The 25,572-nt window shown below is 39.4% G+C and overlaps 1 protein-coding gene and 1 pseudogene across 2 annotated transcripts in view; one reads left to right on the forward strand and one right to left on the reverse strand.

Moving 5' to 3' along the window:
- Nucleotides 1–254: 254 nt before the first annotated feature.
- Nucleotides 255–16,125, forward strand: LOC147423754 (uncharacterized; annotated as a pseudogene).
- A 4,592-nt stretch (nt 16,126–20,717) lies between these two features.
- LOC147423755 (Translation elongation factor EF1A/initiation factor IF2gamma family protein) overlaps nt 20,718–25,572 on the reverse strand; it is a 28,612-nt gene continuing 23,757 nt past the window's right edge. The window contains exons 11-19 of one of the 2 annotated variants that reach the window (XM_086501411.1): nt 22,390–22,495; nt 22,147–22,282; nt 22,002–22,069; nt 21,766–21,930; nt 21,590–21,662; nt 21,488–21,510; nt 21,410–21,427; nt 21,258–21,312; nt 20,718–21,175 (exon numbers count right to left, since the gene is read on the reverse strand). In XM_086501411.1, the coding sequence (XP_086357537.1) occupies nt 21,084–21,175; nt 21,258–21,312; nt 21,410–21,427; nt 21,488–21,510; nt 21,590–21,662; nt 21,766–21,930; nt 22,002–22,069; nt 22,147–22,282; nt 22,390–22,495 (736 nt within the window). In that variant the 3' untranslated portion in view covers nt 20,718–21,083. Of the gene's footprint in view, nt 21,176–21,257; nt 21,313–21,409; nt 21,511–21,589; nt 21,663–21,765; nt 21,931–22,001; nt 22,070–22,146; nt 22,283–22,389; nt 22,496–25,572 lie in introns of both variants that reach the window. The other variant, XR_015186587.1, reaches the window with a different exon arrangement.

Genomic DNA, 25,572 nt, shown 5'->3' on the forward strand with positions numbered 1-25,572 from the left:
TGGTAGATAGAGAGCCAATTGTTTCAGTTCATGCCTGACCATTGAGAGAGCCGATCTTTTCAAGCCAAGGGCAAAGGACACACATAGAGAGAGGGTGAGAGTTCATTGGTCCTCCTTCATGCAAGAACCTCATTGCATGTTCGTGTGGTGTGTTGATAGGGTACACAGAACTGGAGGACTACATCTTTATGCGCTAGCAGAGGGGTATCTCTTGCGAGCAAGCCCAAGATGATTCAAGACCTTTGCGGCATGCCATGAATGCACTCGAGAAAGGGTGTGAAGCTTACATAAGGGTGGGTGTGTGTGTGTGTGTGTGTGTGTGTGTGTGTGTGTGTGTGTGTGTGTGTGTGTGTGTGTGTGTGTGTGTGTGTGTGTGTGGTGTGTGTGTGTGTGTGCACACGCGTGCGCATGCGTGTAATGCTCGTGCGTAAAGCAAAGCATATGAGGAAAGCAGCCCGACGTGTAGAGCAATGGTAGCGAGAACCGCATATAGATCAGCATGAATCGGGCTTGACCATGTATAAAGGCTTCATACTGAGCCATTTAATTGCAAGTGGCATGCCTCACATATGGTGCACACCTGGATTCCTTTATGAGTGCCCAGATATAGATATGTAATGTTACTATCAGCTACATTTGATTTTCAATGGCATTATCCATATTAGGCATAGAAGCCAAGATACTAAAAGTCAAAGACAACTTATATAAGTAAGTAACATGTTTCTAGATATACCTAGGTAGGTAGCATGCTTAAAATGTTACATAGAGAAAATTGGCATCAATTTATTATTGAAGGTAAAGGTAACGTGTGTAAGCCGGCATTTCATAGTCGTACACTACTGTAAAAAAACCCGAGTGCGGAGAAATACCGTTATTCCACAAAGGGCGTGTATGTTAAGCCTTGTGTAGGTACACATTTCAAGAGGAGGGGAGTTGTTTACTAGCAATTGTGTCCACTTATATGCCTAGGTAAAGGCAAGATTCAAATCCTTTTATGTGAGATTTTTTACCAGTATGTTGGATGGGGTATGCTTAAATGTGTCGTGTCAAGCAGCTCTCAATAGATATGAGCAACCAGTACTCCAATTTACAATGAGAGAGAAGATTGTGTGGGTGTGTGTATGTGAACCGTTTATCCAGCAGTGGGTATGCCCATGTAGATGTGTGTGTGTGTGTGTGTGTGTGTGTGTGTGTGTATGTGTGTGTGTGTGTGGCCCTCCCCCATCCTAGAGGAGAGATCTAGCACTCTCTATCCTGTAGATAATGTTTGTGTGTGTGTGTGTGTGTGTGTGTGTGTGTGTGTGTGTGTGTGTGTGTGTGTGTGTGTGTGTGTGTGTGTGTGTGTGTGTGTGTGTGTGTGTGTGTGTGTCCATGACAAATAGAAAGGAGAGAGAGCTTTGCCCCAATGCATCACTGAGAGAGAGAGAGAGAGATTTGCAGAGGCACCGCCTTCCACATAGAAGAGAGAGCCAATGTCAAAGTCAAACTTGATATTCTCAAAATAGCAATTTGACATTGAGTATAAAAAGTTTCCCTACTTGATTTTGGATTATTTCTTTCCAATTTTTTAATTTTAGATATTTCTTTTCAATTTTTCAAATTGAAAGATGATTATCTTTGTAGATTGCTCTCAAATAAACAGTTATCCAATATGTGTGTTTTATTTATATTATATATATATATATATATATATATAAAGTATTGTCTGCATAATAAAAGCTTTGCCAAGAGCAGCAAGTCAAGGAGACTCAAGCAAAGAGCGCAAAGTAGCATCAGCGTTTTGCATAATACCACATGCCTATAAGGTGCAATCATCCCCATCATCCTAGAGCTTCTTGGCAAGAAAACAATGAGAGAGAGAGAGAGAGAGAGAGAGAGAGACTCCTTGGTTGACCTCTAAGCTCATTCAATACACTCTATCCTACTTTGGCACAGGATTGCAAGGAGGTCCCGAAGTGCAAGAAGCCAAAGATGGTGGAGCAGCTCTCCAGTGACCACCAGATTTTTGAGTTAAAGAATACATCAGCCTCTCTAATTATCTCATTGGTAGCCTTCTAGAGTGTTGTCTAAGTGCAAGCATATGAGATGGTGCAATTACTTTGAGAGCCTACCTGGGGTAGGAAGGCAAAGGGGTTTTGTAGCTACCCAACCTAGCCAAAGAGACATGAACAACATGTATGAGCCTCCAATGCTCCAACTTTGAAGTGCAAAGCTCTGTGTGTGTGTGTGTGTGTGTGTGTGTGTGTGTGTGTGTGTGTGTGCGCGCGCGTTCTCGTGCGTGCGTGCGTACGTGTGTGTGCAGGTGTGTGTGTGTGTGTGTGTGTGTGTGTGTGTGTGTGTGTGTGTGTGTGTGTGTGTGTGTGTGTGTGTGTGTGTGTGTGTGTGTGTGTGTGTGTGTGTGTGTGTGTGTGTGTGTGTGTGTGTGTGTGTGTGTGTGTGTGTGTGTGTAGTAGCATGCTTACCCGAGGCAATTGTCAATTTTGTGTGTGTTCTAAAATTTTTAAAGTGGAGATAATTGGCAAGTGTGTCCATTCTAGCAAAAGATGAAGATAAAGCAAGCCCACCGACTTAATAGGCCAATGTGTCCATTCTAGTGCAGAAAGATGAATACAAAGCTGCAGTTGTATGCGGTCATGTTTGTGTGTCAAAGACAAGGCCATTTGAATCCATTGCTATGGGCCTCAAAGATGCTAGCTAGCATGGAGAAGGTGTATTAGGTCACCAAAATCTGGTGTGAGGAGAGAAATATTGTAGCCACACAACTATAAACGATTCCTCATTGCTCCCATTGACCCACCTGCTCACACCAGCACCTTCAGCCAAATGCAACTCTTTGCCTTCAATGTCAAGCAGAGGTTTGACCTTGCCTCCCAACATAAGAATTTTTAGAGAGTTTTCCTTAAGAAAATCACACACAGAATTCCAATCTCACACATTGTAAAGTAGAATCCCAAAAGGGAATTATATCTTTGCTTTATGGTTTTGTGATTACAACATGGGAGCAAGGAAGGAATGTGGGATAGTGGACCAAGAAAACTCCCAATCCTTAATTTTTTTTAGAATCCCATAGCTTTCTAGTTTTGGATGTCATCACTTGGATCCCAACAACATTGATTGCAAGACATGTGGCTATGAGAAGGAAGACCCGGCCCAATAGCAGCAAAGGTTAAGTGAGGGCTACTTGCCAAATAAATCCTCTTTGAATGCACCTACAATAAGATATGTCCAGCAAGGGCTAGCCAAGCAAGGTTCATACTATTTTCCAAAGCAACAAGAGGGCACCTATGTAGCTACAATCACGATTTCATGGTTGAAGATTAAGAGAATGATGAGAACTCAAAAGCAATAGACATTCCTTTTGTGACCTCACTAAAGCATGTGCTAAAGACAACTGCCAAAAAGAGTCCAAGAAAGGAGGGGAAAAGTTTTTCTAGCAAGCATGGAAAAGTGTATGAGCTTGCGTGATTTTCATTTTGAGTGTTCACTTCTCATTGGTCAAGTTGTGTGAATTCCATTTGAAGACTAGTTGCAAGTTTTGCATGAGATAAAAGCAAGGTCTCATTGGAATCTTTGCTCCCTTCTCCCTCATTCACACAATTGAAGGTGCCAAGAGTGGCCAAGAAAATTCTCTCTCTCTCTCTCTCTCTCTCTCTCTCTCTCTCTCTCTCTCTCTCATACTCTCATAGGAGCTCTAAAGATAAACTCTATGCTCAAGAGCTTGTCAAAGAATACAAATCCAAGCAAGTGAAAGATATCCTCCTTGTTCATCATCTCTACTATTCTATTATTTTAAGCTATGATAAGAGCTTTCCCATGGAGTAAGCTTATACGAAGTAAAAATTCTCTTGCTTGACAAGTACTTTCACCCTCATCTACCTCTTACCCTGCAGTTCTTTCTCCTCGTTGGGGTGTTTAGGGCATGGAAAGGAGGGTTACACCATGGAATCTTGAAAAACACTATCTTCTTGGTTCGAGGAAAGATCCACAAAAGCACAAGTTGGGTTGTAATCAAAGCTCTCTTTGAGAGAGAATTATAATACAAAGACTTTTTGGAGGGGACCGGCTCCAAGAAAATCTGGTCCTCATTAAGTTGTCAATTTTAATTGTGGTACTCTCTTTGAATTATGTGCATGATTGTAGTGTTCTAATGTGTAAATTCATAAAGAAATCAGCCCGGTACAACCTCTAGTCTCCTCTAAAGAATTCTCTCAAGGAAAACTCTCTCCTTTTGTACGTTAGAATTTTGTTGAATCTAAAGTAAGTATTAGCTTCTCTGACATTGGTATCAAAGTTGAGGTTTCTCTTTTCTTGCCTAAGAAGAGAGGTCCTTGAGTAGTCTATGAAATTTTGGAGTTGTTCATTGCAATAGAGTAATTGGAATAGGGACATATTATCTCGATTGGCATGCTTGTTTACAAGGTACGAGGGACACCATTGGGAACTATGGTTTCAATAATGAAGTCTTCTGAGACTTCCATATGGATTAATCACTATTGAGCTATTAGCCTCTTGATAAGAACCACTCCAATACTCTTTGCACTTGACAATATTCTAAACCATGGGTATAGCTACTTGTGTGCTAAGTTTTAAGGGTTAAGAGGAGTAGCAACCAAAGTTTTGTAAGTGCCAATGAAAGAGCTAGCATTCACATACAAGGAAAATTAATCATGGCACAACATAATCAAGAGAATGTAATTAATATTCACCACCTTAGATTTGGCTCACGGTATAACATTTGATGATGGTTGCAGAGTTGTCAACTATCTTGTTACAACTTACAAGAATCAATAGAAAACCCTATTTTGCAAAAGCAAAAGTTCAAAGCCAAATTTGAGCCCTTCAAGTTCCCCCAAGTGCCCAAGAAGAGAGAGTTCCTATGATTCTCCCTAGTGACACCTTCAAAAGAGGAATTGCTTTGGGTAATGGAGAGAAAATACCGGAAGGAACTCCAAGAAAAACTATCCAAGAAGAAGAAGTACATCTTGAACTTTCAAGGGAGAGGTATAAAAGCTACACCCCTCTAAAAGTGATGTTGCCGCCCCAAGAAGATGGCAGGCACGGCAATCACCTAGTCCTCCCAAAAAAAAGAGGAAGTCATCAAGCAGTTGTTACCATATGGAATGGTGAAGCTTGAGGATGGCCCCATTTGAGTCTATTAAAAATTATGTGCATAAATTTTGGGAATTACATCTCAAATCCATTGTCTACAAACAAGAAGATAGACTTAGTAGAACAAAAGCAACAATTTTGTGCTGGTTTATTTGAGGAGATGAGTATGTCAACTCACAAAGACCTAAAACTATCTTGGGGTCATACATCACACTATGGTCACCTCGAGGATTCATTTCCAACAAGGGAGTAAGAAGGGCTCTAACCCAACCGAAGCTAAGGAACCAACTGAGCCAAAGGGGAAGAATAATGACACAAAATTCTCACAAGGCTAACAACAACAACAGCGACAATAAAGGAAAGGCGAAGGAGAAAGGCTACAAAGGTAAAAACAAAATTTTCCCCTAAGAGGTTGAGCGTTATCGTACGGATAAAAAATGTTTTAAATGTAGGGAGCAAGGTCATGTTTCTCGAACATGTCACAAGAGAAGTTAACATAACACCCTCCTAGAGCCACCATGGTAAAAGCTTTCAAAGAGGGAGGCCATTGCAAAGGAGAACCACTCTCTTATGCTTGGGGAAAATTAAGAGAGCATGATGCTTTCATATTGTTTGATATTGGCTCTACCCACAACTTTATTTCTATTGAGCTCGCTATTAAGCTAGGAATTTATGAATTTGAGATGGGAGATGTGGTAAAGGCAAATGGATCTTTCAAAGGGAAAGAGGCCTTAGTCACTCCATTGATTGGGAAGCTAAGGCTCCATGTGCAGAGCTATGTTGACAAAGAAAATTTCTTCATCTATCCACTCAAGCATGAAGATATTATCCCAAGGGCACCATGGTTTGATAGCATGGCTACCACTATGAAGTTTCCCTAAAATAAAGTCCTCTTTTTCTATAGAGGCATGGATGTTGCACTTGATATAAATAGTGCAGGCAATACTATACCACTTGTACAAACTTAAACTTAAAACAAAGTAATGGAAATCTCTCTTTCTTATGACATGGTTTTTGTCAAAGAGTCTAGGAAAATGCATGTCTTTCTAATGAAGTCAAAAATGAAATTGAAGAGGTTAAAATTCTCTAGTTTCCTAAATGAGTTTCGAGATGTGTTTTTACTGATGACATTTCCAAGGAGCTACCTCCCAAAAGGGACAAGATGATCATTCACCTCCTAATAGACCTCCTTATAGCAAGAAAAGATTATGAGGCAAGTGAATGAGCTTGTAGAAAAAGGGATGGTCACGCCTAATTCATCTCCATTTTGTTCACCAGCTCTACTAGTATAAAATAATATGGTACTTATAGAATGTGTGTGGACTATTGGGCACTTAATTGGATAACCATAGAGAATAGATTTCATGCTCCTAGGATAGAAGATCTATTTGATAAGCTACAAGGGTCTACCTACTTTAGTAGAACAGATTTCAAAAGTGGTTATCAGCAGATACTCATCAGATAATCATTATGCTTGAAGATGTTCATAAAACGGCCTTTCGCACAAATTTTGTTCTATATGAATTCTTGGTACTTTGTTTTGGACTTACCAATACGCCAGCTACCTTTAATCAAGTGATGGAGAGGCTCTTCAGACCTCATCGAAGCTTCACAAGAGTGTTCTTCAACGACATTATCATCTATTCGAAGTCTATTGACATAAGCAACACTGTATTCAGGTAAGATTTCAAGTTTTGAGAGACAATAAGCTTTAATTAATCAAAACAAAATTGAGTTTTTTTTAAGGATATTCAATATCTAGGTCATATTATCTCCCAAGCAAGGATCCGAATGGACCCTGAAAAGTTGGAGATAATAAAAGGATGGCCTATACCAATGAATCTACATGAATTGAGAAGCTTTATAGGAATATGTACATACTATAAATGCTTTGTTTTGTGCATAGACCACCAAATTTTGAAGTACTTTTTGACACAAACTAAATTAAGTGATAATAACAAATGAAGTGGGAAAACACTCTTTCACAATTTAACTTTCATATTGCTCGTATAGATGGTAAGCACAACCAAGTGACCGATGCTCTTTCATGGAGACCAAGGGTAAATGTTGTATCAATAGCTACTCACAATGATCTATCCTCTATGAGAGATGAGTATGCTATGGATCCAGACTTCAAAGATGTAATGTCATCTATTGCATTAGGGAAGAAAGAGGAACCATACAATGTGCAAGATGGTTATATTCTCTATGGAAATAGGTTAAGCATTACACATAACTTACGTGAAAAGGTTATGTACAAATATCGTGTTCCACCTTATGCGAGAAATAGAGGGATTCAATCTACTCTCAAGGGATTGGAGATGTACTTTTATTGGCCAATAATGAAGACAGACATACCGGAGTATGTTGCCATATGCATTGTATGTCAAAATTATGATAGAGGGAAGTAGCCTGGCTTGCTTCAGCCATTGCCTATACATGATTCCCCATGAGAAAGTATATCCATGGATTTCATCTTTGGATTGCCAAAATATATTCATGGAAATACAAGAATATGGACAATAGTAGACCGGTTTATCAAGCAACAAGAAGACTATTAGAGAACACCATATGGGAACCCTCTTTATCTCACAGGTCTTTAAGTATCACGGCTTACCAACATCTATAGTATCCCCGACAGAATGATAGGTCTTTAAGCATCACAGCTTACCAACATCTATAGTATTTGCCAAGAATGACTAGCAATTTTTATAAGGGTCTTTTTGAGAATGTGGGTACTAAGTTGAATTTCTCCTTGGCCTATCATCCACAAACTGATGGCCAAAGTGAGATAGAAAATTCAACTATTTTTTATATACTTGAAGTCTATGTTACAGAAGTAGATCAAAGAGGCAATGGGAAAAATACTTAACCTTAGTAGAGTATGTATACAATAACATTGTCCATACTTCTACAAGAAAGGCACCCTTTGAGGTAATTGAAGGAAGACCCATTCTCCCATTGATAGTCAAGAAACTTGGGAAGAGTAATTTATTATTGGTGATTACAGTGGAGACCTTAAAGAATCCTTTCACAAGATTAAGGAAACTATATCCATCATGAAATAAAGAAAAAGTTTTGCTACTATGATAAGTATAGACGATCCTTGACCTTCAAAGAAAATGATTGGGTATTGCTCAAGTTTCCAAGAGCACCCCTAAGCCATACTATGGACAAGCAAACATGGGGACACCCAAATGGGTCACCAAAAATATTTTGCTCTGTCAGCAAAAAGATATTGTAGCCCATTTCAAATTCTTAAGCTCATCAATGAATCAACTTACAAATTGAGGGTACCAAGTACCTGGCCAATTCATAATGCCTTTCATGTGAGTCTCTTGAAACCTTATAAGTGTGAGCCACCCCAAGAACCAATAATTGAAGAGCCACCGGAGTTTGAAGGCCAAGAAGAGATCTTGCAGCCAGAGAGAATTCTATGACATGAGGACAAGGTTTTATAAAGTGGTAAGATTATTTGATGATATCTTCTCAAATTTCAAAACTATCCTTTGAAGATGCAAGGTTGATGCGATACATCTAGCTAAAGGATAATGTAAACCTTGTAAATACTTACAATGACTCCTATCAAAAGGTAAGAATTCTATGACATGAGGACAAGGTTCTAAGAAGTGGTAAGATTATCCGATGATATCTTGTCAAATTTCAGAACTATCCGTTTGAAGATGCAAGTTGATGCAAGACATCTAGCTAAAGGATAATGTAAACCTTGTTAATACTTACGATGACTCCTATCAAAAGGTAACAATCAGGTATGAACAAGTATGGTTTATAAAGAATTTGGTCTTGTTTTTACTCTAAGATTTCTTTTAAATGTTTATAAGTTTTAAGTGTATGCATACCGTGAATCAAGCTTGTGGCAGCTTAGTCTCTCAAGCACCTAGTAGACCTTGCTAATCTATTATGAAATATGATTAGGGCTAAGTAAAGACATGCTTGAAATAGCTAAGCCTTCCAAGCACCAAGTGGAGTTAGTCACCACCACTATGGAAGAATGTTGATGGGTAAAAAGGAGTCCTCTACCCAAAGCCTTCCAAGCGCCAAGTGGAGTACAATTTTCACTACTCCCATTAGAAGATTTTGGAGAAAGGAGTCCTCATTCAATATAAAAGTACTTTTTTAGAATGCTCACTTGTTCATTTAATGCAAGTGTCTTTTTCATACGATATATGCTCGATAGATGTCGATCACTTGACATACATCATAGATTAGTTTGTTTAGAACCATAGAATCAGCATTTGGAGTTGGTATTTAATAATTCTAACACTACCGTTGCATTTGAAAAGCCCAAAAACCCAAGAAACAATTGTTTGTACTTACCGCAATCACGGACTTAGAAAAGGTCAAAAAGGTCCAAAAATGCCTTCAAGGGAGCTTTCTCCTAATGGTGCATGCACGGAGGGCTTTTGGTGGGTGAGGGCCAAAAGCCCTCCGCGTGTTGTTCAGAAAAAGGCCCCTTGGAGCCATTTTTGGACCTTTCTGACGTCTCGTGAGTTGAATTGAGACATTTTTTGGCCTTTTTAACCTCTCTAGTTGAGCCTCTAGGAGGACTTTCTCCTCATGGTGCGGAGAGGCATTTTGGCCCTTAGCCAAAATCCCTCTGCGCGCCATGAGGAGGAAGCCCACTTAGAGGCATTTTTTGGCCTTTTTTACCTTTTCAAGTGTCTGATTGCGGCAAGTAGATAGTCGTTTCTTATATTTTTAGACATTCCAAACGCACTAGTGATTTTAGAACCATCAATTCCAGCTCTAAATAACAGTTCTATGATTTCATGCTAATTGTTCTACGATTTCATGCTAACATCACTAGCTTTTTGAAATTTAAAAACTACACGATGTCAAATTCACTTCTCAAAGTGTCTACTTGTCCTTTTGGATGTATTCAATAAATGTGTGTACCTTTTATCAAGATTTTCTAGAAAGAGAAATATAATTCTTACAAGGCCCTCTAAATGATCTGCAGAATCTCCTTATGATAGTCAAAGATGAATATGACTTCACGGGAGAGATAATTTCATGAAAATTAGTTTCTAACCTTCTAAAAGTATTTTCTATCTTAAATTGCCCATTTATGTTCGGGGGAAATAAAAGAGAACAAGTAACGTTAATTGAAGTGCTTATGGACCAGCCTAGTCAAAGGCTTGGAAACAAAAGGGGAGGTCCATAAAAGAGCAAGGGTAATTGCTATTTAGTTATCTCAGTCATACGTACACATTAAGGAAGGATAAACATATCCTAAGAAGCCTCGATCAAAGGTATAGGACAAAGGAGATGACCTAGAGAAATTATAGGAGTTTAAAAACAAAAAATAGTTGTGCTAAGTTCAAGTCATTAAAATAAAACTTTAGACTCCAAGAAGTCTGGGAAGCCTTAGGATAAATTTTAGCATGTCTAAATTTAGCATGTTTTGGGAGTAGCTTGGTGGAACCTCTAACGCATTGCGCTAAGGTTTCACACAAGAGATGAAGTACCCAAGTCCATCTTAATTTAGCAAGTCCTAAATTAGCAGGTAAATTGTAGCCCGGGTCAGCTTCATAAAGCCTCCAAGGTTTGTGCAAAGGTCTTGCACCCGAGCTAATTAAATTAAAGGGTAAGTTTATGGTTTTTAATAAGTGAAAGGACAATGACATAAGGTAGCACTACAGCCTTGCATTTGAATTAGTTAAAAATTATTTAAGCTAGTTGTAGGCTCAAAATCTCACTTTAATTGTGGCAATCTATGATATAATATTTGTATGCTCTCTACATTCATCATGGGACATGTTAATCATTGCCATTAGCGATTCTTTGTCCTTTTGCATACCTTGATTTGATAATAGAGGTAGGAACTCCTATTTTATAAGTGGAAGTCTATAACTGATGAAGAACAAAGACAAATACATGGATGATATCAAAGAATGCTTTGGATAGAAGGTAAATTTAAGCTCAAGGTTTGATCAAAATCAATACCAAAGACAACTTGGTTGGACACATAGGATGTGTTATGTCAACCAAAGAACCTACTAACATCCTTTCCAAATGGTTTGAAGGAAAAAGCACCATCCATGTAATGCATATGAGATCTAAGCTAAATCACACTCCTAAAAGCCCTAGTAAAAGTATGCAAGATGAGCTCGCATCTATGGGAGAAGATGTCAACACAATTTGAGCCACATTGTCTCTTATCTTGTATCAAGAGAGAGGTTTCCCTTACATTCACTCCTATCCTAAGAAGAAGAGACATTTTCTAAGGAAATCATGGAATGCATAGAAGAGGAAGATTCAACTCTAGAAGAGGAACACATGGAAGAGGAATTATCACAAAAACTCATGAACATAACCAGCCCAAAATCACGAACCACAACAACAATTTCAAAGAGGAGAAAGAAACTATACATGACCAAGAGGAAGAGGTATTGGAAGAAGACCCAATTACAATTGTTGTGGCAATGGGAAAGAGAATGTAGGAAGCAGATGGAAACCAACACAAGGACTCGTCAATGAAGGGACCTACCAACAATTTTGTGTGTATATACATATATGGATCTTCAATTCCAAGTCAACATGAAGAAGCTTTTTCAACTTACATGGCTCAACATTAAGAAGAGTTAAAAGATGAAATATGTCTTGACTCAAAAGCATCTAATCATATGCATCTTCACTATCAGTGGGTTAAATCAATATAGCCTACTCAAGAAGAAGGAAAATTTATTAAAGATGATGATTTTCAAGAGTTAATACAAGGCAAAGGCACTATTTCCATTGCAATGTCAAAAGGTAAAGTCAAGTACTTGTACCATGCTCTATTTGTACCAGATATGGCAAAGAATTCAATTTTAGCTAGTCAAATTGTAGAGAAACATTATGAAGTGAACTTCAGCTTTGTAAGAAGTGTAGTAGAGTCTATTTGTAATATAGGAGGCTTTGTGTGAAATATACCACAGTCTTGCTATTATGTAGCACCTGTTCGATTACTTTCATGGTTGATTATATACTCTTATCACCAACAAAATTCTTCAGTAACTTTTGACTTGGACTACCACACACCACCACCACCCCCCTTGATTTGATCTAGAAGGGTTTTGATGTAGGTTCCACGTTCTCTTTGAATTTCTTGAAGTAAGAAAATGCATCATTTTTTCTCTAGAAATTAGACGCATAACTTTCTAGACCCACCTTTTTTGCTCTAGAAAGTAGACCCATAACTTTCTTGACATGCAATTTACAAATGTGATGAATTAACGTGCTCCTCCAAGAGATGTAACTTGAATTTGACCACCCTGAATGTATGAGCTTTGATGGTTCTTGTGCTCTTACTCATTGTGGAGATAAGCCTCTCATAATACCTTCCCTCTTCAAGGGCTTTATGCTTTGATGGTTAAATCTAACCTAGCCTCTTACACAAAAGAGTGCGAGAGTCTAATGAAGTATAAGATGAGAAGTTAGAAAGATGAGATGCATGCATTTTTAGCTTGAATCACTTTCCATTCCTCTCTCTAAGAGTAATGAATTTCTCTTTGTCGTTCTCGATATAGCATCCTTGGTTTGGGTCCTATATTGTATCAAAGAAGTGTTATTCCATACATGGACCATAGCCTAACTCAAGGAGATTTACCACCCAAGCCAAGGAGATTTACAAGGGTAAAGTTAACACCTCAAATACTAAGGTATTCAACAAATTTTTTAGCTCAACACTCAACCTTTATGCCTAAAGTCTCTCACGTTGTGAACCTCAAAGATATGAAGAAGCATCTACAAAGGAGAAATGGATTTTAGTCATGGATAAGGAGCAAAATTCTCTTCTCAAGAATGTTACACGGGAGCTTACAAATATATCAAAAGCCCATTGAAAGGAAAGAAGGCTATAAGAAGCAAACGAGTCTATAGTGTCTAGCTCAATTCAAATGGTTCCATTTACAAGCACAGAGAAAGGGCAAGGGTATGTGTAAAGGGATTTTCTCGATAATATGGAGAGGACTATGATGAAGCATTTTCTTTTTTTGATAGGATGACAATAGTCCAACTAGTCATATCTCTAACTACTCAATATGGATAACGGCTTCATCAAATGGATGTGAAGAATGCATTTCCCAATGGAAATTTTCAAGAAGAAGTATACATGACTCAATCCCAAGGCTATGTGGACTCTACTCACCTACACAAGGTTTGTAATTTGAAGAATGCATTGTATCATCTCAAACAAGCACAAAGAGCATGTTACAAGAAGATAGATTCCTTTGTTACTTCTCATGGGTTTATATATTATCATGCCTCCAAAGGAGAAGGTTCTTGGAGTAGAAGTTTATCCTATTCATTGCTTTATATATGAACAAATGGCCACCAAAACTTCAAGTATAAGCAGTCAACTATATGTTATACAACATAAGGGCAACCATCATAGCATCCAAAGCATATGGTAGATTTCCACCACGGTAACCCATCTTAGGTATTCTCCATGTTATTCTACCATTCTTAGACATGAATAATCATTCGTACCTCAATCTATGGGACATGACTCATTAACTTTCCTAAACTATGGGTTAAAGGCCTCCAAATCAGCACCTTGACAATAGCCAATTTTGTAGATATATTCTATGCCATCAATGACGATCTTTGAGTTTTTATGAACTAATAAGTTGGAGCATTGTATATGGACTTTTAGCATACCAAGATCATCACCACTTGATTATAATCCAAAAAGTTCTGCTATGCAAGCAAACCGTATAGTGCAAAAAATTTGTAGTCCTAGCCACTAGCCACCTATATTTGAGAGCCTTTATAAATTGATGTTTAAGAGATGCAAAAGTGTGGCTATCTTATAGTTGTAAATATTTTTATTATGCTTAAATTTCGCATCCAAAGGTTTGAGATTAATTCTAGTCTCCCATTGAGTTATGTATGCATTTGTTGCCTCCTAAATTCATACAACTACATTGTAATGACATCGATGTCATTCATTCGCCAAAGCTTATTCTCTCTTGGCTTATGTATGTTTGATTTTTTCCACTACATTATTTGTGACTAACTTACCTTGGTTACACACTTTAGAAGCAATGCTATTGTGGTGGACACTATGCTATTATAGCATTATTGTTGTACTATGTAGCAATCTACAAATTTCCATATTTGCAGCACGATGATAGAGTGTGCTTTAAAAGAGCATCCAGTATCAAAGATACAATTCTCAAACATTAAAGCATAAGGATGATGCATTTCATATCACTACAAAGTGGATTTGATACAATTAGATTCAAAGGAACAAGAAGCTTAAGTACTTGAGACTCATAATGGTGGGGAATATACCCGCCATGAAATTTAATGTTTTTGTTATACACAAGAAATTAAGGAGAGCTTGCAATTCCTTATACACCTGCCAAAGGTGGATTTGTTTAGAGAACGAATTGCACATTCAAAAGAAAGCTTGCAATCTGTTATCTCATGCTCAAGTTTTAGATGGTTTTGGAAAGCTATGAAAATTGCAATTCATGTGATCAATAGGAAATCAATGATGGGAATGGGATCATGCTAGCTAAGGTGGGTGATAGAAAAACATTGTGCACACAAGTAAGTGTGTGTAGGCTAGATTGTTGCACGAGCGAATTAGGTTTCAAGATAGATTAACTTGGACTCATAAACACGATCTTGAGTAGTTTACTAACCCATCACAAGCTCAACATAAACAAGAGACATGTGATGCAAAATTGGAATGGATTTGTTTATTCATGAAAGGCGCTATAAGTAGCTCTACAGCCTTGCACCATTACATGTGGGATAATTCCACTCTTCTCTCATTCACTCATAATCTAGTGACTCTAGGACAAAGCTCATATCATACAATCCTCCCCTTAGCATTTGGACTAGGACAATACAGTGAAGATTCTTATATCCACTAAGGATGACACAATATCCACACAGGATGTCAATACATATCCACAAAGGAGGACAAAAAATGGTATTCACACAGGATGACAAAAAATCCTCCCGTTGAAGTTGAGGGGTTACAATCTTCATAGTATGTCATCGTAGTAGACGGGGTTGTTCTCACCTTGGTCTCCATATTCTTCTTCGTCCTCCACCACATGAATTGATCCTCTTATAGATTTCTTGCCTTTGCCTTCTTCTTCTTCGTCGTCTTCAATTGCGTTATGGTCTTTGTCTTCGTACTCTTCCCTCGAAGAAATGCTTCTTTCCTCTTTTATTGTGTTCCATGCATCATAATGTCATGCAACAATATGTTCCATGTGTTCCATGCGTCATAATGACATGTAACAATATGCTAAAAGATGCTATGAAAAAACTTATGGAAAAAACCAATGTGTCCTCTTCCATCTTGATAATACTCCGAGAGCCCAAGTGTGTGGTGTCTCTTATACACATTGTCACAAAGTTCTCACACATGGAAAGGTCTTAGAAATTTGGAGACTCTCCAATGCAAGTGTTATCCCCTTACAAAATCACGAAAAACAAAACATCATCTACATAAATGAGAGTCAAATACATGCATTGCGAAGTTGTGCTTCAGTAGGGTTACAAGATTTTAATTTCTTTGTATAATGAGAGTGAGAGAGGTAGAAAGATTTCCCTTATCCGTTTGCTTTGCTTTTGACTCTGAAGCTTTGAATGTGCCTTGACTCGGGATTAAATGGCTCCGCAGAGGTAGGAATAGCCTCTTGTAAGCCTTAATGAGCAAGGAAGCAAATTGTAATGAGTGTGTGAATCACCTTTGGCTCGTTGGCTTGGCTCTCTAATGAGTAGTGTGGGAAACAGTCCTTGGTTGGCCTTCTTGGCGGTCAGCAAAGAATGAGAACACGGGAATGGGCCCCTTATGAGGGGTTGAAGCTTGGCAATTGTGGACAAGCAAGGCCGCAGCAGCGCCTGCTTATGGACCCAAAATGGCTTTTAAAGCCTTTTGAGAGTGGTCGTGTGGCGTCCGAGCGACGAGCACCAGGGATGATGCACGCTTTCTACGGGAAGGGCTGCTTACGAACCTACTCCATCTTCAAAACCATATTTAAGTGAAAACTTCAGGTCCGGTCCCGTTGCCCGAATTTGGACTGCCCAACTTGAGCATCAGACCTTGTCTCCCACCACGAGGGTCAACCCACTAAGCCAACACCACCACTTGCCTTGCTTGTGCAATGAATGCCAAAAAAAGAACTCGTATTCTCATCTTTGGCAGGGAGGTGCACACACAAAACTCACACACACCCCTAATTTTAGTAAAAATTGGTGATAGGATTGAGGGAGCTCTCGAACTCGGATTGTAGAGCTTGAAGGCTCTACGAAAATTTTGCAATGAGCACTTTAGGATGAGGTGAGAAATGCACACTGATTTTCAAATCGAATAGATTAATTGAAGATGCAAATAACTAGAAAATCAACACCAAGATGTGATTTAAATGCAACAATGGATACTAATCCTCTCCCTAATAATCAAGTCTACCTAACCATGGAGGGTAATGGCCTCTTGGGTGTGTCAAGGACGTGCCCACACATAGCTAGCTTAAGGCTTAATTAGTGAGAGATGCAACTAGTTATGGAGAATTCCAATGGACCATAACGATAATTAAGAAATACCAATCCCTATAATGGAGATGCTAATTACTAAAACACAAATGCATAACATACCTAGCTAGTACACCATAGCTCTGATACCACTTGATGGGAATGGGAGCATGCTAGCTAAGGTGGGTGATAGACAAACATTGCTCACACAAGTGTGTGTGTGTGTGTAGGCTAGATTGTTACTCAAGCAAACTAGGTTCCAAGAGAGATTAACTTGGACTCATAAACACGATCTTGAGTAGTTTGCATCACAAGCTTACCATAAACAAGAGACATGTAATGCAAATTTGGAATGGATTTGTTTATTCATGAAAGGAGCTTTAAGTAGCTCTACGGCCTTGCAGTATTACATCTGGGATAATTCCACTCTTCTCTCATTCACTCACACTAGTGACTCTAGGACAAAGCTCAGACCTTACAATGAAGACCTGGATGGTGGTGTTCTAGAAGAAGGTTCGAGTGGATGTGCACCTTTCTATGATGATTTCATAGCCTTTAAGCCTTTGTGAATATTCTAAAGAAACTTGAAAAAAAACTCAAACCATAGTCGCAAAGTGCGTTTTCCTTAGCCATGAAGGCGGTGAGATGGGATATCATTGTGGTATCCTTGGGACAATCCATAGCGATGCTTTCGTATTTAGTGAGAGAAAAATGCACCAAGTCCCTCGAAAAGATTTCAAGATGAGGAAGCTCACTTTCCAAAAGGTTACACCACACGTTCACAAGCATAAACAATAGGTTCTTCATATGCCATTGAAGAAAGCGTTCACGAGCATAGAAAATAGGTTTTCCATACGCCACTAGGGGAAGAATGTTACACCACATGTTCACAAGCATAGACAATAGGTTCTCCACACACCACTAGGTGAAAAAAGTGTGCAAAGTCATTCTTCTAATAGGTATGACCATGCACATATGTAGTAGAAAATCGTTGAATAATGCTACAATGTTGTTGGGAAAGTCAATATCTCATGCAAAACCTATTGCATTCAGAGTTCCCAATGGTTTGTGCCAAGCCTAGGCTAGAGTATGTGGACAAATTGTGAAGATCCCTCCTAATATGATGAGATTACATCATGGGATGTCAAGCTTAAGTGAGTGCGATATAAAATCAAAAATTTCTTTGCATGAGACTTAAAATTTGTACTATCTACCTTTGCCAATAGGAAAGAATGCTTTGTCGGGTAAATAGGTCTATAGGTTGAAGATCGCGCCCAATGGATTGCCAAAGGTTTCAAGTAAAAGCAGGGTATAGGTTCTAATGGGATCTTTTTGCGAGGTGTGGTACCTACATTAGATAGAGTTTCTCTTTGATTGCCAACCAAGCATGGACACCTATCCAACTAAATGTTAAGAGTGTTCTTACATGGTGATCATCACGTCAATATTCACATGCATCAACCACAAGTTTTGTTGAGAAAGACAAAGAAAATTTATGTGTAAGCTCAAGAGAAACTGATAGGTTTTAAAGCATACCCCAAGGTAATTGTATCATTCATGCTTCCATTAAGTTTGAAGATTATAGCCGAAGCAAAGTTAGTCATTACCTATGTCCAAAGAAAGGTACACACTGTCGTCTTTTGATTTCGATCCTTTATGTGGACCACAAGGAAGAACGATCCAATTGTACCTGCATTCAAGGCGAAGTGCATGAGAACTTGAACATGAAGGATTTGAATCATGCAAACAACATTCTTCACATGCACATTATACCCAACAAGTTAAAGAATGTTCTTTACTTGTCGCAAAAAAGTAAGTTTTCCATGTACTAAAGTGCTTCAATATGGAAAGGATACTCCATTGCCTCCATATGTACAGCTTAACTAAAAGGGTTGTCCTAAGTATGACAAAAGGATTAAGGTGACCACAATTCGTTATGAAACCTACTATTAATTCTTCGATTGGAACACGTTCATGCTTTACATTTAGAATGGAATTTAATAGCATAATTACGGTAAAACCTAGCAAGAAGCATTGGAAGGAAGTCAAAGGCGTGATAAGATACTTAAAAGGTGCAAAAGATTTTCGAGGCTAGGACACGTTTAATTGGCTATCGGGGTGCATACTATGTGGACAACAAAAGATATAATATGTGTTTACATTCAATAGTGATGTAGTTTCATGGTGATATTGTTTCCAAGGTTATATGTCTTCATTGATGTGCTAGGTGCAAGCAAGGAATCTTTATGACTTATTCATCTAGTGGGAGATTTGAGCATTGGTGTGCAAGTCGTAATTTTGCATTATGATGCTATTCAACTAGTGCTTCATGAAAAGACGAAGCACAGTGATTTAATGCATCACTTCATTCGTGGGGTGCTTAAGAACAAGCGCGTCAAGCTTGTCAAGATTTACACATGCAAACCCTATAAATCAACCTACAAAAGGTTTACCTCCAAAAAAATTGCACACCATCGAGTTCTCATGTGCATTCAATAGAGAGCCAAGCTCTACATACCTCGAATATATATGTCCATAGCTTACTGGAAGAGACATTGGCCTTTAAGTAAGAGGACTTTGGGTAAAGGAAAAATTGTGCAGGCAATTCACTCCCAAATTCCATATACTAGCTCAATATTTCTTGTTCTTATCGATGAATGGGAGAATTTTTACCATCTCTAGGCTACTCTAGCAATGTTTTGTGACTTCTCCTCTCTCATTCTCTATATTTATTTCCCCACAATAATATGTTTTTCTAATCATCACATTGACATGTCTTGCCTAAATCCCTAATATTTTCATGGTAAATACTTGCACTTAGGAGAAGATACTTGAAAGGTACAAAAGAGTTTGGAGGCAAATACACGGGTAGTTGGCTACAGTGATCTTATATCCAAGGTTGTATGTCTTTAGTCTACCAGAGAAGCAAAGCAAGCAAGGAAACTTTATGGCTTATTCATTTAGTAGGAACTTTTGAGCATTAAAGTGGGAGTTATAGTTTTCCACTACGATGCTATCCAAATAGTGGGAAAGTTCAAGTGTTCGATGGAAAGACAAAGTACATTGTTGTGACACATCACTTCATTTGCGATCAAGGACGAGCGCATCGGGCTCATCAAGATTCACACATATGACAACCCTGTAACTCTACCAACAAAAGGTCTCATCTCCAAGGTGCCACACAATCCAGTTTCATATATTAACTCGTCACTTTTCACCAGGGCTACAGTCTACTTATTGAGTCCTCTCTCGGTCTTTCAATATTTGCTTCCTCATGTTGAAATATCATACCAGTAGGAATCTCGAAAGCGACGGAACAATCATCAAAAAAGGATACATGCAGCTATACAGCACACGCCCAGTGATCAGGGCTCAAGATTTCAAGACCAGGTTGCACAGAATGTCCAAAGCACATTAAACGAATCCTTAGCAAACCAAAGTCACTGCCACGTGGTGTCATCATGCCACAATTTCCAGATTCTGAGCAGGTTACAACCCAAAAGGCTTCAAAAGGATATAATGATATAATGGTGATTCCAGCAATTTCCCATAGGGTTAGGGCGTTCTATTTTTGTCGAGAGTACACTCCAATGTTCCAAGTTACACATATCCAGAGAGACAATCTTGGCAGGCTAGCTACCCGAAAATGAAGTGTGTGTGTGTGTGTGTGAATGACAATCTTGGCAGGCTAGCTACCCGAAAATGATGCGTGCGTGCGTGCGTGCGTGCGTGCGTGTGTGTGTGTGTGTGTGTGTGTGTGTGTGTGTGTGTACCAACATTTTCTGCATTTCTGCCCCCTCCCCATCGTGATTTCCCAATTTACTGGACAGACAAAACATTCTTTTCCCCTTTGCAGAAAACCAACTCCAATTTTCACTCGAGGAATATGATGAAAGCCATTGCGTACGACATGCAATGCAGAAAACAAAGAATGCAGTACCCAAAAAATACTCTAAATAAAATACCTGCTAATGAAATGCTAGACTGGTTTTCAAAACCCACTAACTTTTACACTAGTGACCATATATTTTCCAATCTAAGCATTGCATACATATGACATCCACTAATAGCATACATATGGGGAGTCACGGGCTACATAGATGCAATTTCAAGTTCCAACAATCGCCCTTTGACAATAACCAGATCACAATTACCAGTCCTCAAAAGAGATTTAGCTTGCAATCACAGAGTGACATCCAGTCGAGGCATGCCATACAATGTAGGACTTCTTTCTATCTATTTTATTTTGCACCAAAAGAGCTTATATAGTTTTCAAAATTTAACAAGCTCTTGGGAACTCATACAATAAATAGCGCAAAAAGGCTGCAAAACTCACTTCTGAAACTCCATCATACGTTCTAGGATCAGCATAACATGAAAGAGCAAAAAACCCCAAGAGGTTGCATATTTGAACTGCTCAGAAGAACTCGTGCCTCATGAAATCAAAATCTGAAATCAATCTTATCCATGACTCAAGTCACGCGTAACACGAGGACATGACCTTTCCCTGCATCTACTGTACGTGAGGACTGGAGGTTTTTACTTGATGACTCGTCAGCAAACCCTGCATTAGGAAACAAACATCAGTGTTGATGATTCATTGCCACCAGAACGCTCGATAGACGAGCTCAAGCATAAAGCCCCACCCTGAGCCCATTGGCAAGCACCTTGCTGATGTCTTTTTCCAAAATTACTTGATTCCTGAAAATAAAAATCCCAACAACCCATTCAATATTAGGTCAAGAAAAATAGTTGGCACAGGGTCAAGATGAGACCCCGAAGTGGCCTAAATGCTTACCACAAGTTGCAGAATCGGCTCACAGGGAGTGTGCGCACCAGGAGGAGGAACGGGTCAATCAAGGCATAAGGTGGTCACCTTCCCAATTGCAACTGTCTTGCCTGGCAAAGACAAAAACCATATTGAATAACTGCCTGAAGGCAATGCAATCTGTAAACCAACTAGGTGACTCCCTCCCACCTTCATCACGCAAAGTAAAGCGCCCAAGCTGCGGAAAGTCATCAAAGCGTTCAACACATATCACATCATCAACCTACAAAATTGAAGATTAGCAACCCACAATTATAGAGTGAAACAAAAGCTTTCTTTTTACTCAAAGAGTGGAGGCAGCAACTCAAATCTCAGTAACTCCATGCCTGAATCCGAACAACTACAATAGCTCCACTCTTGACAAACAGCGGCTTCTTCTTTATGGGTTTCTTGGTTTTGGGATCGATCTGATGCAGTAGCTCTATGATTTCACACTCTTCCACAACAGAGTGAATGTGTAAGACAGCTTTGTAACCAGCTGTAAAAATTGCCTGTCCAAAAAATGCATTGAGAATCTGTTTATTAGTTGGCCAAAAAAAGACTACAGAGCAGATGCTCTCACCTTATGGTCCAGCAGTTCCAATATCTGAAGCTGGGCATCAAATTCAACAACAGCAGGTATTGGCTTTGCTGCATCACAATGAATCAAGTCAAGAAAACTAGGAGGAGATCTCTTCAAACAATCCCAAAAACCTCTAAACGCATACCAATACTGCACAACACAAAGCCTGGTAAGATATCCTCTTCCTCAACTCCAGATATCCTGATACGCAAGTTCTCCCCTGGCTTTGCAGACCTTACTTCGTCCACGTCTCTGAGAATTGTGACCACTTTGACTTGCGCCTGTGGCAATGAGTAGCATCAGACAAATGGTGTAAAAGGATGATACAAAAAGCCAGGACAACATAGATAAAACTGAAACCAATGAAGATCGATTATATAGAGAGAACCTTGTTTGGCATCACCATCAAGCTGTCACCTTGTCTCACAGTCCCAGACTCGATTTTTCCCATCACCACTGTTCCCATGTCTTTAAATTTATCTATAAGAGGCATCCTGCAACATGCAAAAAGTATGACATTTTGCTCAGAGAACCATCCAAAACATCAACACTCTCGACAATCAATCAAAAAACGTTCACAGGAATCTCCAGTGGCCCCATTAGGCTTTTGGAAGTGTTTTGTGCATTCATTAAGCATATAATTCGACCAGCATACAGAACAGGTACTAAGGCTCTTCCAATTGGGGGGGGGGAAGAGAGAGAGAGAGAGAGAGAGAGAGATGAAATGAAATGTTATATTAACGTCTTCAAAAGGCCAACATGACCTATGCTGTTACAAAATTGTGAGTCTGATACCATGTCTGGGTACAAAAAGACTAGAACAAAAATAATACTACTACTACTACTAGAATCCATCCTCATCTGCACTCTAGATGTTGAGAGAGTAATGGAAACTGACAAGTTTAGAGTTAAAAGTTAGATCATAAGTTGTTCCAACTTATGGGGTAACGTTCGATGGGGCCTTGGAGACACGAGACATTAAAAAATAACGAAAATTGCGTGGACCTGTTGACGTGGGTTCCAACTTATGGCATAACGTGCGATGGGGCCTTGGGGACACAAGACATTGAAAAATAAGGGAAATCGTGTGGACCAGCTCCGCGATTAGCGCTGGAATCCGTATGGACTTCCGCGAATTACGGAGGCAGCGTTAGCGCCACCTTGAGAGACCAGATGCTTTTGGAACTTGTAGCTTTTCATGTAATTGCTTTAGGAAGGCCCGAGAGCCTTTATAAGAAGTTGCCAGTGTCACGAACTGCTGACATGTAAAGCCACTAAAGAACAGAGCCGACTTGCAGATTTTTCCTGAGGGGCCTAAACCCAAAGAAGAAGCAACAGAAGAAGAAGAAGAAGTCCTACCAACTTACGGGACCCCGTCTAATGGGGCCCAAGTGACCCAAAGAGATCAAATATAACACACACAAAGCGATGATGTGGCAGTTGTACAGACGCCCGTAAAACGCGCTGACATGCTGACGTGGCACACTATACGGAATTCCATGTTTCACGCTTACTATGTTGATGTGGCAGCTTGTACACATTCCGTGATTTATGTTGGGCAGTTTTTAGCGCCAGCTTTTGAGGCAAGATGCTTTTGAGTTTGAAGCTTTCATGTAACCTCTTTTCATAGGCCAAGGGCCTTTAAATATGTGCAGAGAGCTCAGTCTTTGGCACGCTTCTGGGTGAAGGTGCAGAGCGCAAGTATTGGCATTGTATTGAGTGCAAGCAATATAAAGAAATACTGAAAGGGGCGCCAAGGTTTGGGGCCAATGCTCTCTTTGGGTGGAACTCCGCCACCATCTTGTGTGGCGTCTATCCCTTCCAGTTCAGTTGTTATTTGAAGTGCTTAAAGTTGTTCAGTGTGTTCTTTTCTGTTGGCACGTGGTGCCCGTCCCCATGACACTGGTATTAGAGCTTCAGACATGTGCTTACCTCAAAGCATACCAGTCCTATCCAAGAGGAGACAAAGCAATGTGGCACTTCCAAAGTTTACTAGAAACTTTCGTGTCCAGAACCCGGACTTATTAGGCACTCCCACCCTTACTTCATTGCACATTGGGCGCGTCAAAACTTACATACGGATCCGTACAGTACAGATCCATCCGTACAAGGCACTTTCAAAAATATTTCTTTTTGGAAGATGAGAGTGGCCAAGGGTTTTTGATGCATTTTTGCTGACTTAAAAGGGACCAAACCAATTCTCATTTGAGCTTTAATATGCATGTTCGATCATCAATGTCGTCTGAACTTTGAAGTCTATTGCATTAGTTACACAGTATGTGGTTTTCTTGTAAAACATGTCTTTAAATGTCTCTAAAAGTTGTTGTCCCTCTCTTGTTTTTTTTATCAGAAACGTCCTAGAAAGTTTGGTAAATTGAGTTTTTTTTACAAGAGTACGTATTTTCACGTACATAAAAAAATTTCCTATACGGAACAATGTACAGTACGTACATATACACCACGTACAGTACGTTTGGTACCACCTTGTACTCCGTGGTGACATTTTCTATTCAGAGCCGACTTTGCCCTCTTCACAAACCAAAGTTTACACTACTTCTTGTCGCAAAAGCAGCTTTCGGAAAAGCAGATGAGATGGGCTACCATTCTTTTTCGGTTTCATTTCCAAATAGTCCATGTTCAAGGACAGAAGAATTTTGTGGCAGATGTGTTGTCTACAAAGCCCTTGATTCTGGTTATTTTCCGCAATACATCATAGAAGCTTCGAGGATATGGTAGATCAGTACACCACAAATCCTAATTCTGTAGATGTCTTTCACTGGATACAGAGTGGAGAGACAATTGCAGGCTATTTCATACGGAACGGCTATTTGATGCGGAAAGCGATGTTGTGTGTTACACAACCTTTGATGGAAAAGGTTTTGACAGAGTGCTATTGTTCACCTTTTCCCGGTCACCGCGGCATAGATACCACCTTAAAGGGTGTTGAGCTTTACTTTTACTGGCCGAGATTTAAAAGAAAAGGATGTGGATAAGTTTGTTCGTAGTTGCTTGGTATGCCAAAAGGTCAATTTGACAAGTATTAGGCATCAGAATTTCTACAGCCTTGACCCATACGCTCCCGTCCTTGGGAAAGCATTGCCATGGATTAGACTCAAAGTGAACAGGATGGCATTTGGACAGTCATTGACAGCTTCAGTAAACAGGTTCACTTCATTCGAGTAAAGAAGACAGTTAAGCCCGATCATTTGGTGAAACGGTTTCTCTCACAAATTTTCCGATTACATGGCATGCCTTAGTCCATTGTTTCGAACATAAATCCACGGGTTTACTAGTTTGTTTTGGAGGGCAATCTAATAGAACGTTGGCACACGGTTGCAGTTCTCATCTTCGTTCCACCCACGGATAAATGGGAAATGTCTCGTGACACATCCAACCCTGTGTGTCCGTGGACAAGCTATAGCATGAACAAGGTTCAGTCAGTCCAGTCAGTCTAGATTTAGAAGTGATCTGGCACTTTTGTGAGTCTATTTGTAGACCGTGCATGCCCAGTCACTTAGTGTAGATGCATATCCTCTGGTTGCACACAGCATGATCATCAGTATTCCTATCA

This window comes from Adiantum capillus-veneris, chromosome 26, assembly GCF_014529385.1.
Source record: "Adiantum capillus-veneris isolate H3 chromosome 26, ASM1452938v2, whole genome shotgun sequence".
Classification (NCBI taxonomy): domain Eukaryota; kingdom Viridiplantae; phylum Streptophyta; class Polypodiopsida; order Polypodiales; family Pteridaceae; genus Adiantum; species Adiantum capillus-veneris.